At 35.1% G+C, this 21,889-nt stretch overlaps 2 protein-coding genes across 5 annotated transcripts in view; both read right to left on the reverse strand.

The window, feature by feature from the left end:
• LOC142342920 (uncharacterized) overlaps positions 1–15,755 on the reverse strand; it is a 37,827-nt gene extending 22,072 nt beyond the window's left edge. Inside the window, exons 1-2 of one of the 4 annotated variants that reach the window (XM_075394596.1) lie at positions 14,787–15,755; positions 14,012–14,236 (exon numbers count right to left, since the gene is read on the reverse strand). In XM_075394596.1, coding sequence (XP_075250711.1) covers positions 14,012–14,167 — 156 coding nt within the window. In that variant the 5' untranslated portion in view covers positions 14,168–14,236; positions 14,787–15,755. Of the gene's footprint in view, positions 1–14,011; positions 14,243–14,764 lie in introns of all 4 variants that reach the window. The other 3 variants (XM_075394593.1, XM_075394597.1, XM_075394595.1) reach the window with 3 other exon arrangements.
• Positions 1–21,889, reverse strand: part of LOC142342922 (charged multivesicular body protein 7-like) — a 320,646-nt gene that overhangs the window by 193,435 nt on the left and 105,322 nt on the right. The gene's annotated exons all lie outside the window — the stretch shown is intronic.

A 21,889-nucleotide genomic window follows, 5' to 3' on the forward strand; every position in this document is an offset into this window, starting at 1 on the left:
TTCACACAAATTGATCTCAAAAGACTGATAGTCTCTTCCAAGTCGCCAGGTGTTACGGTAGAACTCAGTAACTAAATGATGTATTTAATCACTGGCCACACCGTTGACTTGTGTAATTCACACCGTTGACGCGGAACTCATAAATCTTGAAACATCTTCAATTTTAGTGAAATTGAATTTGAAATTCTCCTGTATATTTATATAGCACGAAGAAATTGTGGAAACAGCAGAATCCCCTATTAAAAATTTATAAATCCAAAGTTTCATCAGGAGTAGACGCTTGCAAATACTAACGTATCTTGATTATGCGCCCAGATATTATTTGAAGATAAGTTTTTTAGCGTGTCGTTTTGTATGATCAAGCTAAATTGAAGTGCATTGACTAGTTTTTTTTTTTACTTTTATACAGGATATTGTTTCTTTTTCAAGCTTAGGTAGTAATTTTTGTTTCATTAAAAAATTTATCAAAATTCTACCGCGATACCCCAGAGATGTTCGAGTTGAATTTCTTTTCGAGGTTTTTATTTGTATACTGCGAATGGTTTTCGAGCGAGTATTATAGGAAAAATTTTGATTTGCGGTCAAAATATCATTCATCATTTTGTTTGAATGTAACCCAAAGTAAAATTTAAGGCTGAATAAAAGCAGGTGTTTTATATACAGTTCACTAATTGTTAAAATTTTGAACTTGAAAAAGGTTTCAAAGATGGAGTCACTTGGTTTCTTTCTAAAGACAATTCTCAAAAAAATTTTTAACCGTTCAAGTTTTTGCAGCTAATTTATTGTTGTTCAACCATAAATAAGAATTCCATACTCAAAAATAGGTACCACCGTAGTTTTGTAGAACATCATTGTGGTGTTGCGACCGCAAGTTTTTCTTAGCCTTGCAATTATTCCGACCAACTGCTTTAATTTTAAAAAAATGGATTCCACATGTGCTTAGAATTTTAAAATAGCGTCCAGAATTACTCCTAGATATTTGTAAGCATTGCACTTTTGAAATGCGCAATTTTGATAGTTTGTGTTTGCCTTGGTTTCAAAAAACCATTAGAAATGTTTTTGACTCGTTTAAATCTAATTTATAAATAATACAGAACCCAGAACAAAACCTTGAGGAACTCCATTTTTGACTATCAGTTCTTTCGATATTCTGTTTTTCCATATAACACACTGTGTTTTTGATTTCAGATACGAAGAAAACCAGCTTAAAACCTGACCCCCAAATCCAAAGTTTTTGAATTTTTTCAACAGCAGCGAGTGATTTACAGTGTCGAATGCCTTTTTCAAATCTAGGAAAACCGTTGTGCTATTGTTCCCTTTTTCTTTTATGTTTTCTGACCATTTCCAACCTTATGTTTTCTACTACATTCACGAGTGTATCAACTGTTGACCTCTGACTGCGGAAACCAAACTGATTTTCACCAAGAAATTTGAATTTCTCAATGTATTCGACAATATTGATATTCATAAACTTTTCAAAAATTTTCCTAATGACGGCACAATTGACGCCAGTTTTTGATCACGTTTTGAAATGCAGTCGGATAATTGCTCGTTTTAGGCTATTTGGGAAACTCCGCTCAAAAAAGACTCGTTGATATAATTACCTAAAAATGGCGCTATAATTTTGTCAAATCTCTTAATAAAGGTCTTAGTGATCAGATCCCTACCATGCGAAAAAGAATTTTATAGGCTTGCTATTTGTGACAGCAGTTCTACCACATTTGTTTCAAATAGCATCATACATTGTTCTTCAGCATAATTAAACGAAGGAAAGCTTATTTGAGGTAATTTGTTTACTATTTTATCTGCAACATTTACAAAGTGTTCATTGAAATAGTCAGCTATGGTACCGGGGTCATCAGTTCCAATATTATTGAAAACAATGCTATAACTCACATCACTTCTGATGTTCTTGCCTATAATTTTGTTTATGATTTTGTTCATTTTCGTTGATTCCCTACCAGTTTTGAATTTTGATTTGTATAAAAAACATTTTTGCTTGGTTGATGATTTGAGTGCTTTTGATTTTTAGTTGAAGATATCTATTTTTATCGATGCTTTTTTTGTTCTCAACCATTTTGTTCTTGCATCGGTTCTCTTCACAAAATTTTTAAATTTACTTGTGACCCATTGTTTCCTATTTTTGTTTTGTCTGATGTCAACCGAAGGCTGGTATTTGTCGAATACCAAATGTAAACAAATACAAAATGCGTCGAAAGTTTGATCCGTATTGCTGTTCTGAAATATGAAGAAGTTATTTTCCAGATCCCAAAAACTACGGGATAATGATCTGTTATATCATAACTGATAGATTCAACTAGGCATTGATTTTTGTCGATATTTATCAGAAATAAATAGGGGGCGGTTTTTGTTGTTGAAGTTTCTCTAGTTATACCCGAATCCATTAGGTTCATACCATTACTAGAGATAACATCTTTGAATCGCTTTTTTATGGGAGTCACAGATAGTTGATCTATATTGAAGTCTCCGCATACAATAAGGTTTGGGTTCACACCAACCATAGTCTCAAGATAGCTGTCAATTTCAGTCACGAACTGATTTTTATTGATACCTGGGGAACATAGTATGTAATCAAAGTATAATTTTCTTCATTTGTACTAATTTTTATACCTAGGCTCTCATTATAATTCGTTTCAAAGCTTTCTATGAGAAGAATATCCTCCCTGCAAAACATGGCTACTCCTCCACCAATTCCCACCCAGTTTTTAGCAATTATCTCATAACCTGATAAATTGAAGTGTTCTTCATGAGAACCCTCCTGTATCCCAGTTTCAACAAAGCAAATCACAGTTGACAGGGACTCAAATGTTTGCAAAAACACCTGACGTTCCTCAAGGTGTTTGTTTAGAGACCGGCTACTAACAAGCAAGACTGAGAATGTTAGTTTTTTATGCATAAGCTCTGTTTTGCTGAAATGAAACATCGTACATATTTTGTTTTTTATTCATAGGTATATCATTTCCAATGTTTGTTGCGTCCATATCCGGCGAAAAACATAGGTTCTTTTGTTAGTTGAGAATGGAGTACCAGCATTTTGTATAGTTTGCAAACTTTTTGTTGTCTCCTTTGATAATCCGAGAGCTCGCTGATGTCATCAACTGGTTGAAATCTTTCGCCATCAAAAGCCCATAAGTGGGATTTCTTAATTTTATACTGAACGTCCAGTTCTCGAGCTTTTTTTCAAAGACAACATCCTTTTTTGGCTAGTCGTTCATGAATAAAAATAGGAGTCCCCATTGAATTTCTCAGACCTCTTAGCCATGACGCACGTTTCAGAATTAAGTCCCTTTGTTGCAAATACAAAAATTGAACAATAACATGCGCAATGTTTCCATTTTTTAGTGGGTTTGCAATCGAGATTTCGTCGGGATTCAAAATAACCGCTAAGTTGTTGTTTACTATTTGTAAAATTGGTGCAAGTACATTACCATGAGCTGGGATGTCGATTTTAGTAAAAATAAGAAACGGTCTGTTTTGATACCTTTCTACTGTTGTTAATCGTTTTTCTAACTGGTAGATGTTATTTTCTGAAGTAATTTGTTTATTCAAGTTAGTGAAATGCAGCAACGAGCGCATTTCAAAAGCCACAAATTTTGAGTGATTTAAATGACGTGAAAAGCATTCAAAGAGGCGTTTGAACTGGTCAGACAAAAAAGCCCAGGATAGACCAAATTGACTCTAATGGCTACCATAAATTTGTTCGAGCAATTAAAAAGCAAGATTTAATGTCACCACCGAAAGATTTGAACTTGTTCCATAGCATGGTTACAGAACCTACGTGCAAATTCAAAATTTTACAAGCGGTAAATATAGAAATCTAATTGCTCTTGTTACCCTACCTATTAGTTCCCTGCCAATCCAACCCTATTAGTTTTCTTAAGATTATAATTAATAAATTGCTCTCGTAAGAATGGTGGCATGACAGCTGAGAGGTCAGGTGTGATTTAGACGCCAGTGATCGATAGTTCAATCACTTGCCTCCATGAAGCTCTCTGTGTGAGGATGACCTCTCACACTCTCGTCTAAATCTTCAGGCTGACCGATCGTGGCTGCAAGGGTGGTACCACGTGGTACCGAGTTTCAGACACAAGAAAAAGGGCCAGAGTCGCCAAAAAGAAGCAATGCTGCTCATAAAAAGAGAGGCCTGAGATGTGTGAAATAAGAAGGAGGAGGACAGATGAGAAAAGAACACTCTAACCTGATTGTTCGGCTGTGATTACGCAGAAACCCCAATTATAAGCATTATTATTATAAAGAATTACTTAAACTTTTACGTATCAAAAACTCATAGCATTTTTGAGGTTATTTAGCCTGAAAAGGCAGATATAGAATCACACATATTCCCGATATTTTGTTTTTCAGTCCATTTTTTCCAGCCAGGTGATCTCTGTTTACTTATTTCCTTGTATACTACGTAATTCACAATTATTTACGTAATTTAGGTCTTCTATTACTTCAAATAGAGAAAACTACGAAACAATCCATTACAGTCGACGGAGATGAAATAGAATTTAATCGATGCAAATTGTACTAACCAGGTCAAGACTCTTAACCATTTTGGTAAGCATTGGAATAATTATTGAATGTTTAAACAATTCGCATCAAATACTATAGGCGTCATACACGTTGATCACGGAGCAATAATTAATAGTTACTGCCTGGTAACTACAACCAATTGAGACGTTTAGTCTGCGACAAATAGACGACGCTTCAATATTTTCGTAGTTCACTAAAGCTTCAACAAACAACTTTTTCATTGCAACCTGTCCGAGAGATGAAATGCAATTAAAGCATTAAGTTTTGCGCATGCATTTATTAAATTGCTTTTTCTGCACCGATAATCGCAATAACTCACTTTTCCTGCAATTTGCATTGGAGGCTAGATTGGTATAGTACTACAGGAGTTACAGTATCATCATTTGGGGACAGGAAATACACACTACAGTATCACTATCTAATCCTTTCCTGTGGCACGTGTCAGATTACCAACTATGTTCAGATTTAATGTACCGTCAACTAATGCATTATATCACGCATCCCATTACCAACTATATGGGGTGGGTTGGTTGTGCTGGTGGTTATAGTTTCACTGAGACGCAGATGCACAACAGCGCTACTTTTTCAGACTGTGCTGTTAAATTGCTCTACTAATCAAAACAATGAAGAGAAAACAAAATTAAAAGCTACCTTTCTTTATAGAAGTAGCCACGAAAAAGACCAAGTTAATCGTAATACATTCCTCTCCATGACATGGTTTTAATATAAACAATATTATTGCTTCAACCAAAAGGTAGCTTGCAAGGTCACAAGACCCATAATAGCATCTTCCTAAATCGCCACTATAGCAACACAAACCATCAATTTATCACAAAATGGCAAGTACCCCTTCGATCTAAAACTTCAACTAAAAAACGTCCCTATAACCCAATATCCTATGTCGTCTTCAATGGATCAAAATGGAAGGCCAACATGGAGGATTGGTAATGTGCATTCGCACACATTCCAACCCAACGCATGCCAAAAAACATCAAGACTCGAAAACGTAATTCCGGTTTAACCACCAAAACGCTAGAGTACTGATATTTATTTGAATGTAGTCTTTCTCCTACTTAAGTTGCTTGCTGATCAATAACTATAAAATCTTTACAAGTCCAAGATTAACTTCTTGGCCATTCCGACCGTTTATATTAAAGTTAAAACCTAAAAAATTTTTCCGAAGGTTGAAGACCGATTATCAACTTTACAAGTCATTGTTTTATACTATTTAAATATCGAAGTCAATCAAAACTTAAACAAAAATTAAGAAAGAACACAACCGGTCAAAGTCGAACGAATAGCTTTCAAGAGACTGTTTAGCTGTTTAAGTTAGCTTAGGCCATGTATGGTTAGTTAAATTTACTATGTGAGACAGGGGTAGTGCACAAGATTTCGGCTGATCTCTTTATGCATACAACATAATCGACTACTGTCGGACGAATTGCTCTCAAACGCGTAGCGAGCGTTTGGCTTCGCCAGTAAAGGGCTTAGGGAGGCTAGAGTTATAGAGGGCAGGGCTTTAAAAAGTAGAGACCTGTTTATCCCTTCTCTGAGGACGACAAGTCAAAGGTGTCAGGCAAAAGATTGTTCAAAAAATCGCATTAAAAATAGATGGTAAAATACCAGAAACAACTCAAAGAGTCGTGCAATATAATTTCTAAGTTAACATTAAATCAGAAATTTCAGAAATAAGAAAAAAACAGTAACAACAAACTAATTGGCTAATAAAACTACAGAAAAATGCAGAGACAAATTTTAGATAAGGGTGGGGAGGGTTTGGTGGAAATGTTTTCCTTTCGAAAAAAGACAATAGAAAAAGAAAAGAACATAGCCGGCAGATTGCCGGAAAATAGCCGCGATAGACGCTTGTGGCCTATCATGAATTGAAACAACTAAAGAAATAAGATTGACAGATCGACCACCAGCTTTCTAATAGACCACTAGACTTTTTCAGTTAGATTTGGACTGTCATTTTTATGACACACATTTGCTCTACAAGGAAAAAACCCTAATGGAGCTTCTTCAAAATTAATATTCGATATTAAAACTCACGACTCTATTACTCAGGAATTAGGGCATATAAGTTTGGCACTACTTAGACGCACACTATTGACCTTTAATTAGTAAATGTTCATAAAATTTAAGTGAGTTCAGAAATCATTTCTTGAGTGAGGTAAGTCACGCAATTGACCTAAAAGAAGTCAGGGTAAGACTAAACAAAAATCTGTCAGACGGTTAAAAAAAATTAAGAGCGCAATAGTAGCCGCCTGGAATTGCTGACGCAGCTACTAATAAAAAAAATTTAAATCAATACATTTTTACTAACAGCCAGCCGAAAAGTAACAATTGTAATTTCAAATTGACAGAAAAGGAAATTTATAAACAGAAATTTTTCAAGCACATTTTGAAAACAAACAATTTAAATTCACCAATCATTAAAAAAGATTGAAAGAACAGAGTAAAGAAGTAACAAGAAGCATACAATTCTTAAAATTTTTCCTCACAGTTTAATTTCTGCAATTGTTCTCGACAAACAATTTCTCAAGTACTATACCAATTTAGTAACTCAATTTTCAAGCGAAGATCGAAAAATTTTAAAACGGAAACGAAATTGTCTGTCCAGCATCATAAAAAATTCAAACCTTGATCGACTGTTTCTAAAATAAAATATTACGAATACATTTGTTACATCTGTCAAAAAAGTACTTGCTTATTTTCACAAAAAGTTGACGTGTTAAACCAGAGAATACAGTAAATAACAGATTAAATAGAGAAACATAGCTGACTGATTGCAAGAAAATATCCTCAAGAGCTTCGTAGATCTGCAGTCTCAAAAAGAAAGTAAAAAAGACAGACCAAAAAACAAGTTTATTGTTTTCATTAAAGGCCGAGATGCTATATCTTGATTAAAAATCTGTATAACTTTTTGCTGCTTCCATAAGCTGCTCTTACATAACCTTCAATTGGAGTGATATACACTTACTCTAATTTATCTCTTTGAATTAAGGTAAAGAAAAGTTGATTTCAGAGTGACGAAGTGACCATAAACCTCATCACTCGAATGAACAGAAACACTCGCTCCACCAAGAGTAAAAAATGAGGTCACGCACGCACTTCAGTTGAAATTTCATGAACGAATACGGCGACGAAATACAAAAAACCAAGAGAAGGCCAATAATAGCCCATAAATGAAATATTGAAAAACTACATTTGTTGAGATACGGTTCTAGAGCCGGAACAAAATTAACCTCATAAAAGGAATAGCAAAAATGTTCTTAGCAAATCGAGGGATTCCAACCAGCGTACAAATCATAAACTAGTAATTAAAATAAGCATTCTGAATGCTGGTTTACGCAAACCAACTGCAGTCAATTTGGCCTCAACATTTATTTCACTTCAAAATTCAATCATTTGTAATGACCAACCAATAGCACTCACAGAGGAACGTTCCTGGAATACTTTTTTGCGAACAGAAACTTGAAAGCAATTCAATTATTTTTGTTTAAAATGAGTAAATTTTCCTTAAAAATGAACTATACTTTACGTTGGACCTTCTAAAATTTATAACAATAACAATTTGCAACAGCATATAAGTTTTGTTATTGCAAATAAACCCATTGTATCAAAAATAGATTTAATGGAAAAATTTTTTATTAATTTTTGCCACTTCAAACTTAATGCTCTCAAATGTTATCTACCTGACATGCAATGGAAGTGTGGAATTTATTATATCCTGTTCGATCCGAAAACTAAATTCACTATATCCACTTCAAATCATATATCTTAAATGATAAATTTATTGCGAAAGTTTTTCAACTTGTAAAAATTACATGCATTTTGAAACGTGATATGTCAAATCAAATCAGGTAAAAATCTTAACATCTTGAACGCTTTTATGTTATAAATCTCCAAGAAAATTTCAAATGTCTTTTGATCAATCGATCCAGTTTATCGAGGGCTTTTAAATGTTCCCACTTTTGATCGGGACAAAGAAAATCGGTTGGCCAAATTGGATGAACAAAAAAATTCGAGCTGGCATTAAGTAAATAACCCATTTCTGGTTGGAAAAAAATGCAATACATCAGAAACTGAGAATTTCTGTGACAATTTTTTCACTTTTTTCACAAATCTCTTGAAGCACAGTCAGTCTTCAGTAGCACAAGCATAACTACGTGGTCTAAGTGGTTCGTGGGTTCTATGACCGCGGTTTTCTTACATCTCAGACTGGACTTATTATTTTGGTTGTGCATGCCGCTTTGGGAAATTATTACTTAACTCGTGTTGCCTAATCTTGAAAACATGAAAACGCCACAAATTTGTATCTGCAAACCGTTCCATTTTCGAAATGATGACGTAGATGACTCGACGATTGAACTCTAAATAACAAAACTTCTGCATGATTACTCAACTGCTAGGCTACATTGAATTTTAATACTTACAAAGGTAGAATTTTAAATATTTTAACAGTACGAAGACAGACAACAGAACAGAGCAATGAATTATTAGCAACATTCAAAAATTCATGTCTATTAATATTATAGAAGTCCACGTAAATTTGGCTTTCAACTGTTCATTTTAAAGTCTTCGTGTACATGTACCAGCTGCATAATGCTACCCGTCTACTGGAACAAAATTGAACACCTATTGATCAGTGCAGTGGTTAATTTCTCCAAGATTATATAATAAGGATTACTATTAAAACTACTATTTTATCTGCAAAAAGTGTTATCAACATTATGATGCATTCAGTTGAAAACTTACTTTAGAAAATTGAAGATCTGCTTGGTAAAAAAAACTATGAAGTGAACTGCTTCAATAACACTCCGCCGTACAAAATAACGGTGGAGACTACCACGGAAAAATAATTTAAATAATACACACAACTCCAAAATGTGAAAAGGCCAAAATATCAAGATACTAGTTCAAACTACTTAACATGACAAATTCAATTCAACTAATATCGTTTCAAATCACAATTGAAAACTTTATCTTAACCTAAATAATGCCAGTTTAATGATATCCAATTAATTTTTCAGAAACATAATTCCGATAAAAAACATACCCGGCAGGTTGCCGGAGAATAGCCGCCGTTGATTCCCATAACCACGATTGGGATTGAAAGAAGAGCAAATAAAAAAATGGTTTTTGTAGAAAAACAATTTTAAAGTGCGAACTATTTTGATGTCATTTAGTAGTTGGACATACTCCTGTTTCGTAGTGAGACGATACAGGAGCTAGTATCAATACCAATAAGCATTAGAGATGGTAACTAAGACCTATAAGAACAAAGTTCTAGTAACCGGCATCTAAAACTGGGCTCTTGAATTTATCCCGTTTCTATTTCTTGGATTTTATTTTGATATTGACTCTGTTCATTTTGAATTGCTTTGCTGAGCAACTGCTGTCTAAAAACAATTTTGGCAGAATGAGAGAAGAGTAAAACTAGTCTAGAGAAGTCACAATGTTTCACGCAAAATGTTGAACAAGTTGTGAACTAAGGTAAGGCGAAAAATTTTTATTCGACGAAGTAAAAAGCATAGCAGGACAAGACCTGACTAACAATTTTTATTGACTAAACAACAAATTAGACGTAGAATGGACTATGAGTGAATTTGGAAAACCATATCTAAAAAACTCAGATATTGCAAAAGTTTTAAAAAAAAACAATGTCAAAATCCCGCATGTGAACAAAAAAACCACTAGCGAGAAAGAAAAATTTTTGATTCAAACAAAAAAACTAGTCTTAGAATGAACTATGAATGGATTGGGAAAACAATTTAGAAACAAAATCTGATCCAAAAAAAGAAAAAAAACTAAAATTCAAAGTGAAATTGCCGCATGTGAACAAAAAAACCACTAGCGAGAAAGCGAATTTTTGTTCAAACACTGTTTTCTCACTCTACTTTAAAATTAGAGCAAAAAAATTTCACGTCGCAAAACCACTCGCTTTTTCGCTCCACTTCCTGTTTCGGCGTGACCAAAATCACTACTCAAATTTGACTTCAAAAATCATGAAAATGTGTGAAGACAGCGCCCCAATACAATCCAAATTCTTTGAATTGTAAAAAAATAGAAGCAAATCTCACGAAAATTTCAACAGTTGACAAGGAACAACATTGGGCAAAGGGTAGCCCAGGCATATCGTGCCAAAGTAACTATAACTCAAGGGTCTTTTTTGAAACACCACTAACACTGGAGTCAGTGGAACGTCAAGCTGATTAGCTTGATTCTCTGACGTCCGGCTACAGCACCACCAACACCACATTTTCAATAAAAACTGAAGGCGGAACACCGCATAGAAGCAAATTAGTTAAGAAATACCTACTTTGGGCGTGGACCGCATTCCTTTCTGCCTTTTCAAAAAGTCAATCAATGCCATTAAAAGGTGATAAGTAAAATATACTGCCATTAAAAGCTTATCTAACCATGCAGTTATAATTTCCTGAAAGTTGAAGTAAACATCTATTAGTTTATATGAACTTGACAATGTTCTTTATATATTTTTTTATCTCTAAGTTTGACCACATTGGTTGCTTTTTTGTTTTTGTACAATTTATTCTATTAATTAACAAAGGCCGGCTTTCTAACGCTGCCTAGATTTACTTGCTAGAAAGTATTGGGACCGAACTATTTATATGCCTGATTCTGACGCACAGTTTAAAATGTTTTATTTTGAACTCCTGAATTTCGCAAAATTTTTGCTGGTTTTCAGCTTCCTCGATATTTTCCTGTCAATAAAAGCTAAAGCTTTTGCTTAGCTGGATTGCTTAGAGTATCGAAGTTTACTCACAAATTTCAATATCATTTTGAAACAACCTTTTCCGTGCTTAGCTCGGTTCGTTACACAATGCAACAAATAGTTTTCGCCTTTGATTACGCTTATAGTGAGGTTCGCTCGCATTTTTTGCTGTTAGTTTATACCATATCAAGCTGTCATATAAAGTGTATAAGGTTTCTAATGAAGCCTAATTGTAGTTGCTTGCCACCGCCATATCGCAGATATTGCTTTCAACGACTTTGAAACTACTGATTTTAAACGTTCATTGATTCAGTTGTTTGTCCGCATTTCGTAATGCTTTTTGTTCCCACCCACCGTAGTGGGGGAGGAGCTTAAAGCTCAACTGTTTTTCTTGATTGTTCAGTCAATTTTGACCGATCGATGTATTCACCGTAGAGTTGTGAGTGGTATCATTAGAAAGCTCGTCCAGCGTCGAACACATATAATTAATAAGACTATTTTCAATTTCTTTCTTTTTCATGGAGTTATCGAGGTTTAAAATTTTGTGCACATTTGACTGATTTCTGTTCTTTTGTTTGGCAATTTCTGTATTTTTGCTCAAGTTATTGTCAATTTTTCCATTTAAATATGTTGAAATTTTTAACAACAGCAAAAATGGTTTTAACTTTGAAAAGTCCATGTTGCTGACCTATTTGCTTCAACTTTTTGGCAAAAAAAATTGGTTAATATTTTTGCAATTCATCTTTTTTCATTAAAAATGGCACCAATTATGCTTCTTTAACCCACTTTTAAATTTATTGAAATTTAAACCAAAAAAACGCTTGACAAAAATTTCCCAGAAACCAAATAGCTCGATTTTTTTAAAATTCTTCCTTCTTGAGAAACCTCTGTGCCGGTTTTTCGCTAATTTAACTCAAAAATTACTCAAAACTCAATCCTTTATTTTTGATATGTTGACTTTTTGTCAAATTCTCCACTCCGGTGACAAGTGGAGCACTTACATTTTATATTGAACGAGCAGCAATATCAAGGCCTGTAATGGTCTAATCGTGGATTTTCACAATCCAATTATTATTTGGATTGCAATTGTCGCCTTCTGTTTTTAAATATCTTCTCATTTTGGCTTCTTTATGTGAGTCACAGACCGGAACGATTTCAAACAAAGGCTTCATTATTGACAGATCCCATTCACGTGTACATGATGCCCAATAAAATGATTATAATTTTATTGAAAAGCTCGTGGTTTTACGCCTTCAAGACCGTTAGGAAAATTGTGAGTCAAAAGTTGATAACTGCCCATATTCGTTATTACTTTGTAGTTTTATGACTAAGTCGCACTAATGACAGGTCTGCTTTGCTTTTCAAGTAGTTTAAAAAATACTATTGACTTTAATATGGCATTAAAAATATTTTGAAAAATTTTTAAACAAAGGACTTTCGAGCTTAGCCACTTCATCTCATTTTCATCAAGTTTCAACTTACTCTCATCAAAGATTACAAGAGAACGATTTATGTTTTGTGTTCGCTGTTTGTTTTTGAAAAATTACACCGAAAAATTTAGTGCCAGCTAAAATGTTGCTGTTTTTGGTCAATTAGGGGTATACCATTCACTCTAGTGGGCGGATTTCTGAGTTGAAATACTGAAAAAAAAAATTCTATACTGAAGCCAAATTCGAATGAAGGTTTCAGCTCCAACAAATACAGTTTTATTTTAGGAAATGGCTCAATAATTTATGAGACTTAGAAACGTACCTTCACCTTTTCGAACACTTTGGAGAAATTCTACTATAGAGAAGTATCGTTCATTCCCGTTGTTAACGCTCAAGCTTTCTTTCTGATGTTTTAAAAGGTAAAAAATCTCAATCTCGATAATTCTGACGGTTCTTTTCTCTTTTTAATGAAGGTGACTTTTCTGCTGAGTATAAATCATTCATCTAGGGCTGATCAAGCTCTAATTTGATATTTGCATTTCTTAATAATTTATATAAATTTATACGAACCCAATCCACACTTTAAAATCAGACCAGGGTATGATTCCAAATTATCAAAATTAAAATTCAATTAAAACATCAGATAAAATCTTATCAATTGCGCTTCCCAGCGTCTGTCTTACCATTTTTTCGTTCTTCATAAAAAAGAGCAAACTATCTAAAAGAAGTTTCAATTTTAATCTATGGAAAAATTTCACGACAAACTATGTCCACATAACAAGTTACGTTGTCAATTTTAATAGTTTCACAGCAAATATTGCACTAAGTTTTCGCGTCAAGTCTCTTAAACTCATTCGATTAAGTTACGTTAAGTCTACTTCGATATTCCGTTATAATTATATAGACGTAACTAATTCCTTTTTGAGACACATTTAACTAATAGTGCGCATTTTATTCAGAAATTAAATATTTACTTTGAACTGAAGAATACCTTAAATACAATACCAACGTTGGTCCTTTGGGTAACCTAAGAAATTGAACTTTGTCGGACTGAATTAGTTGGATAGGTGGGCTTATAGAGGGTTCCAAATAGAGCTATTTAATGCTCTCGGGTTTTACCGAGTTTATAAGAGTATTAATGAATTTAGGAATTTACCAGTTTATCCCGTTTCTAAAAAAAGGTTACGAATTTTATGACGAGACGAAAAACCACAAAAAGACCAACAGGACTAATTCCATTGATACAGACTGCGTTTGAGAGCAATTATTTAGATCTTTCACTAACTTCTCTTGTAGATGCTGTTCCGTTTGCAGCAGATCCAGCATCTGTTGCTGTCATATTTGGCTCTACAGACTCTGGGTTCATATTGTTTATGTTGCTGATAATTGTACTACTCTCGGGCGTGACTGATTGGGCAGTTGCAGTTGTGGGAAAGGACATTTAATTGATGGATAACAATGGCAATTCACTCTAACTACACATGCAGCTTATACTGCTAATGAGTTGACTCTTCTCCTGCAAACATCCGATAGGCCATGCTAACGAGCATATTTTTTGATGGAACAAAAAATCTTTTTACATTAATACCACACATTAAGTTATTTCCAACCCTCAGTCCTACTTCCTATTCTACCATAAATACTTTTGGGTTCACGTTTTGTTCAATAGTAGGTGGGCAAAAACAGGAAATAAAGAAGCAAAACTGTTGTTTAAGTTCTATCGAATTCGAAATTTAACCTTCTTAAATGGGCATAATGCAGGTTATCAATGATGACGTTCAGTAGAGCAACTTAAAAATGCATAATTTGCTCTCAGACTGTCAGCTCAGGATCTAAAAACTGCTACAGTAAGTTTCTCTTTTTTTCACCTACAGTTCAAACCCATTTAGGTCAAAAGACTATTGACATTGTTGTCACCATTCTATTCAACGACACTATTGGATCAAGTATCAATTATTCACTGATAATTCTTATCTTTGTCAGCATTTTGTGTGTAATTTGAAGAATATTTGACAGTTGGAGAAAAAGGTAGCTTGACCTATCGGAGAGTTGCACCTCACCTGCAAATTTCACCTCTTCGTGTAATCAAGAGTGACCACTTTATTATATTTGATTAGAATGCTGCTGGCAAAATTGAGCGGAGCAGCAATGATAAAGAAGAGAGAGAAAAGCGATCGATTTAGTCCCGTCCGTATCTGGTGCTGTTCAAAGCAAATATGTTCACTCAAATATGAAATAGAAGACTACTCTATGCAGCACAAAAAAATACAACAACAGAAGACTAATGGTATATATGATACAGTATAGAAGCAGTAGTGGATGATGATAAATGGTTAAGTATAAGGCAAGTAGGAGTGACTACAATCAGTAAGAAACGACTAACTGCCGGAGGCTAAAATGGAAAACAAAACGGGTAACTACGGAATAGCAGGAAATTAGCGAATCCCCGTTCGACAAACTTTGGCCAAATTTTTCTTAATTCAAAATTTCAGCACGTTTCTTGATTTCCCGTAATGCCCTCAGAATTAACGGTAAATTTCCGATATGTCTGTGCAAAAGTTGACCTTGAGCGAGCTGAGCTGTTGAATTTGGGCTTTATGTGATAATCAGACCCTTGTCTTCCGTTTGATTTCTTTTAAACTGCTTTGTTCCGTGTTCAATTTGATTGTGGAGACCGTAACTACGTCTTTTGGGTAACAGACGGGCAATCAGTCGTAAAAGGGGTCGAATTAAGGTGATAATCAAAAGATAATAGACTAGTTATTATTCCCCACTTTTTATTCCGTCTAGGAGGTAGTTTTCTGTGTTGGTAATAACAACGATTCTACACTACAGACGCACTGTTGGAGTAATAATAACAACACGGGGGAAGTGAACAGCAAAAACAGGTATTAAATGGCGACAACTGATGCGAAGTAAGTAGTTAATATACTCCAATGCAAATGCATTTATCACAAAATACAAGCCAATATTACAGTCAGAATTCCACCATCTCAACCTGAAGTACATAAAAGGGAAAGGTTTTAAAATTGATGTAAATGTTGGCAAACTAACCAACTAAAGTATCATTAAAGCGACTGCTTAAAAGCAGCTGCTTCCGATTTTCTTTCATTATGGATTCCCTTAATCTCTTACTATTCCTTAACTGCAACTTGCAAGGTTACAGAAAGCAGAGCTTAAAAAGATTAAACAGTTTCCCCTCAAACAACTAGACAGGGCGTAGGTCACTGCTTGCGTGTACCTATAACGGAAGGTCTTCTTTCCCTTTTCAGCCCTTTAAAATGGACAGACTAACAAGATAACACCCACACCCCTTCTCCAAAAATACTCTAACTGAAGTTGAACCTACGGCAAACACTAAGACCAAAAAGACAAAGTACAGGTTAACAAAAACAGTTGATTGTAATGTCAGCTTTAGACAACATGAAAAAAAAATCGAATCTATTCTGATTCGCCCGAGTGTCGTTTATGACCACGATTATGGTAATTTGATGTACTAAGGGCGTGAACTTTTTATGCTCACTGAACATTTAATGCCGTACTGGGGGGGGGGGGGGGTGGGGGGGGGGTATAGATTCCAAAAATCAATACTAGTCAAGCAAATTTACATCTTCGCGCACAGTTGCCCCCAAGAAGAAATCGATATCATCAAAGAAAGTGGACCAGAAATTCTAAAAAAGGGGGAAATTCCTGAAGAAAGATAGCCATCTTACCTTATCCATTTCAGTGCATGGTAGTACTGGCACCAACAAAAAAGGCATAAGGCATAATGACACACAAATCATTATTTAAAGATAGCAATGCAGCAGTTTTACATCTTTGCACAGTCAGAAACGTGTTAAGAAGCTAATGCCAGTAAAAAATTAAGACTGAGTGGGGGGAAATATTCAAGTTGAGCAGAGTAAGAGAAGCTTTCACAGACACCAAAAGAGAGCAACTGGGCCGAAAAAATAGCGCCAATCCACCTGCAGCAGCTAGCTCCTCGGACACCTGACATTATGACGCCAAACATATAGCGGGTTGACTGGGTTATTTCAATTTCACATATCAGTTAGAACGCTTGACAAATCCAAAAACATCAGAAGTTCAGTTCAACCGCACTCCAATCCAGAAAACTGAGCAAACATTTTTTTGTCAATAATATAAGAAACAGGAAAAAAGTTCAATTCAAAAGAAAACAATTTGTGCCACCGCACTCCTGATACCACATCTCACAGCTGGTTTCGATCACAATTTATTGATTGACGATCTACTTCAAGCTCCCCATACCAAACAGAAACATCCCAAGCGATTTTCGTTGTCGGATTTTAACAGAATTAGTATCACAAAAAGTTTGTTTTCTTTATACTTTTCGACATTTATATGGGTGAGCTATCTTTACGTATCACACCTAAATACCTATGTCTAGGCCGGCTAGAAGGCCAATAAGAAAAAATTGAGACGAGAATTCAAGTGTCCTGTTTATAACCCGAAAAAAGGCAAATTATTCCATGAAAAACTAGCCAACATTGCTGCAAACAAAAATTGAGATATGTGGCAGCGTTTGATGATACATTGCTGAATTTTGAAAAATAATACCAAAGCATCGAAGAATACCTTCGAAACCGTAACAAAAATTATACTCTACTCTCCACACAGTAACTCATTCTTCGACATAACTTCTGCCATTAGAGACCGTCCCTGTAAAAATGTAAGGCCGCCTGTTACAGCTCATAATAAAGGGTTATTAGAAAAACTTGGTACCGGCATTTAAGCCTACATTTAATAATACTCACAGCTTCAAACAGCACTCCTTCAGTAAAGATGAAATCGATGATATAGATGAAATCGAGGTCTAGGTGACACAGGACATCGAGCAAACAACTAGGCAAACATGCACAAAAAATAGCTTTTTTACATAAATCGGTAAAAAAAAAATCGATCAGGCAAAAATCGCATTCAAAAGACCACAGCACTAATATAACTGCTACAAACTTTCCTAGAGAGCAATTAATAACGAAATGAGCAGAAGCAAGTCTTAGGCTAAATACTTAAATATACGCACAATATTCATTTACTATTTCAAAAGTAAGAACTAGAATTTTCTCTAGTAGAATTTCTATTCTGTAAGAACCGGGTCTAAACCAACCTGTTGATATTGATTTAAAAACATTATAGAATTTGTATTTTGTCGTTACGAGGCTTCAAGCTGGGACTGCCTAGCACCAAAAAAACCTCTTGCTGTTAGGAGTCACTATGTTGTCCCCAAAAGGTTTGCTCTCTCGACTGCTCAAAAACTTCACTTCAAATAATTGAATCAATAATCTATAAATGTAACATGAGCAACTAAAAGTTTTAGCCAGAAACAGATGATAGGGTTAATTCAACCGTCAGAAGGAAACTTTTCTACCAAAACTAAATATTGGTCAACACTAACTTGAACAAGATCAATCAATCTACACACGAGCATCCAAAATTCAATTCAATTGACTTCCTAACCCAAATAAATCTGACAAGTTCTGCCTCCCAGTAGCTCTGTTACTGACCAAACTTGCTATACTCGATACTAGCAATTTCGGTTAACTCTTAGAGTTTCTCTCAATAAAACTGTGCAACTAAGTTCTTTCACAAAGAACTCATTAACCAACAATTTTCTCTCACTGAGAACCAACTGCTCCACTCGAGCGCTCTCTCTCTCTCTCTCTCTCTCTCTCTAACCCATTCTGGTTTCGGTTATAGTTTTTATTGTGCCTATGAGTCGTAGACCTAATCAATTTTAATCAACTTTTAGTAATGTATTGCTTCACAAGACTTCAACTTACGTGTAAAATCAAGAAGGGCCGTGCAAAGTTGGTAACGAGTTGTACCATATCTAATAAAAATATTTCCTCAAGGTGACCGAGTTCGGTTGTCAACTCGTTTCGATAGTTTCACGTTTCAGCAAACTGATGTTCACTACTTGAACTCAAGTACACGTGTTTTTCATCAGCTTTATTCATCAATAAGAAAAACTTGGTTGTTTATACAATGTTTACGTTTCTCTGCAATTAGAATGGAACAACGGTGGTTTTGGAGCCAACATTCTCTATAGACACCATTGATAAAGAGTGACAAAACTTAAAATTTCAAAGGGTTTTAACCATCGTTCACATTTCATTAGAAAAATTTGGCGCATTTTGAATTATAGATTGAGCAACTTTTTCAACACGCGAAATGATATGCTTCTACTCTTAGACAAAAGTGGTTTTCCCGCAATTTGAACTTTTTATTGACTATGTTTCCTATTTATTTGCCTGAAAACACCGAGTACTTCTTCAAAATGTGCAGTTGCTTATGGGGAACATAATCAATTTTTCATAACACCAGGGCTTTTAAAAGTTCAATTTTATTGTTTGGGAAAAAATTTCCGAACCAAAATTACCATTTGTTCTGCTGAGTATTGTTTTTAATATAAAAATTAATATTATCAGAATTAATTCTTATTTTAGGCTGCAATCAACTCAAGCTCACAGCATGAAAGATCATCTGTGATTCATTCAAGGTCTTTCTGACAAGTTAAGACTTTGCAAGGCAAGTTTCTCTTTTGTTTACATAGCAAAATTAAACTAGATTTCACTCCAAAATACACTGCTCAAGTTCGGATTGTTTGTTTACTTAGAGTAAACGTGCTCAAGATTAGCTCCAGAAACTTTGCAAACTAACCAGCTAGTCAATATCAAAGTTTCAACTAAGTGTTCGTGGCCTCAGAAATTTAAAATCAAGGTATCAGCCAAATCTATAAATATTAACAGAAGTTCTGATGCCTTGACCCAAGGCCAATGCCACCGAGAACACATCAACAAAACACGCTGTGGATTACTACCTAACATTTATAAAGAGTTGGTTGTGGAAAAATTACGAATCGGTTGACCAAAATAGTTACCTTGATAAAAACGAACATCAAGTTTTTACATTAAAAAAACTGACATTAAACATTGTCAAACAGTCAACAAAGGAGACCTGTACGCATTTTCAAAATTGAATAATCTCGACTACGACAATACTATGTAGTGGAGAAAATAAAAGACATTAGTTTCCCAAGTTCTGCAGTAACTTTTAGAAGTCCCTTAATTGGATAGACTTATAAAAAAAACTACGATATGATGAACAGCTTCTTCTTACACCATTATTATTATGACCACAAATAAATAGCCTTTACTTAAAAACCGTAGATATTGCTTTTCAACATCTTTTTCCGATCGAAAATACTGGAATTGGAGTCCGATCGTCTAACCAGATAAAAGCAGCCTATGTTGGTTCAGTATCGCAATCTGCTACATTGGTAGAGCTTATAACTGGCCAAGTCTGACAGCAGATCACGTTTTTACCAAAATCATTGATGAACTAAATGGTTTGTCAATATCGCAGTCACTCTCAATAAAAAATTGAAAACCAAACATCCGAAACAGAAAAAGCTTGTTTATTGTCACTCTGCCTCAATCGGAAGCCTGGTAATCGGCAGCTCCCATACCGGCTCTCGGTCTCCATAACTTGCCAAACGAGTTTCGTGCAGCTGTGAAGTTCAGACTGGTCGCTCGCATGTATGAAAAAAAAGAAGTGTCCCTATTGTAAAACAGGATATTTGGACTCGGTGATCATACTGTTATATGTCCTGGGCGGGGCGATATGATTTCAAAACCGGCTAAGAGACAAAATTAAATCCGCTTGCAGCGATGCCAACCTGTCGCCGTTTGAGAGCAGAAATACCTGATACCAGAAACAAAAGCTCGACCTAGAGATGTATATTTACCTTGTCGGTCTGCTGGACAGCCAGCAGCTCTGGATGTAACCATTACCTACCCACTGCAAACCAGTATTATGTCAAATGCGGCTAGGAAGTATGGTTTTGACCGCAGAGTTGCGGAGGACAGGAAGTTCGAGCAAAATTCCCAACAATGTGCCATCATAGGTGTTCAAATCATTCCCAATGCTTTTGAATCATTTGGTGGACTCTCTGATTTGGTGAGAATGAAATTGAAGCGAATAGCTGCACCCACAACAGAAGTTTGTACTCAACTGGTTTGTCAGTTGCTTTAAACAGGCTTGCTCAATCGGTTTCAGTCACACTAATGCTAGGAAACGCTATTATGTTGATATCAAGTAGTGCAGACCTGTGAGCCAGTTGCAAACAAAAGAAGCCTCCTTAATGTCTCACGACCTCTGATTGTGAGGGTTTCGGTATCCCAATTGAATATCAGATTGTAAGGGTTACACTATACCAATCGAAACCCGATTGTTTGGGTTTTATTATTCCACCTGAAAACCCGATTGTGTGGGTTCTACTAATCCAATTGAAAACCCGATTGTGTGAGTTTTTGATTCACATAATGACAAGGCGCCATTAAGTCATCATCAGACTGACATAAATGATCATCAGAGTGACGAGGCGCCATTAATCCGAGAGTTGGTGTGATTCCAAACTTGGATTATGACTTTGAACTGATAACTAATGGCATGTCAATGAGCTGATCAAGTCGACTAAGATTATCTTGCCAAGCCATTTATTAATTGAATTTACCGAGTTCTTGTTAAAAAAAATTCAACATTAGGCAGAATATTAAGCATCTACGATTCCCTAAAATTCTCTCAAAACAATGTTATTACTGACCAAGACAGCAAAACAATACTCCTTTTGAAGCAATCGAACCAGAGAAACACTATTAATTATTCTTCTTGTCATTTTGATTGTTCAGCGATCAGTGCGATAATATCGTCCAAATTTTGAGTCAGGGCAGAAGTAGTAAATTGGTGGCTTAAGGTTCTGATTAAATTTGAGACAGTGGTTGATTGGAAAATACACAAAAGTTTGATGAGATGGGACAAAAGACAAGACAGTACCTTGACAGGCTAATTTACATTGAGGGAAATTAAAATTGACTGCAAGGGACATTTTACAAGAACTGTGCCAATATATTTTGTTTAGATGTTTAACTCAATTGTCTACAACCAAAAATTCAATTAATCATTAACTACTCGTCAATTACAATACATTCAGCTACAACATACAATTGCAAATAATGGCCCGAAAAATTATGACGTCCGAAACAGCAAGAAAATACATGTCCGCTCCAGAATCAAGCCCACAAAAACTTTCTATTGTGAAATAGCCGTTCACAAAGTTGCAATACATTTCGATAAGTGAGTT

This window comes from Convolutriloba macropyga, chromosome 7, assembly GCF_964194025.1.
Source record: "Convolutriloba macropyga chromosome 7, txConMacr16.3, whole genome shotgun sequence".
Lineage (NCBI taxonomy): Eukaryota > Metazoa > Xenacoelomorpha > Acoela > Convolutidae > Convolutriloba > Convolutriloba macropyga.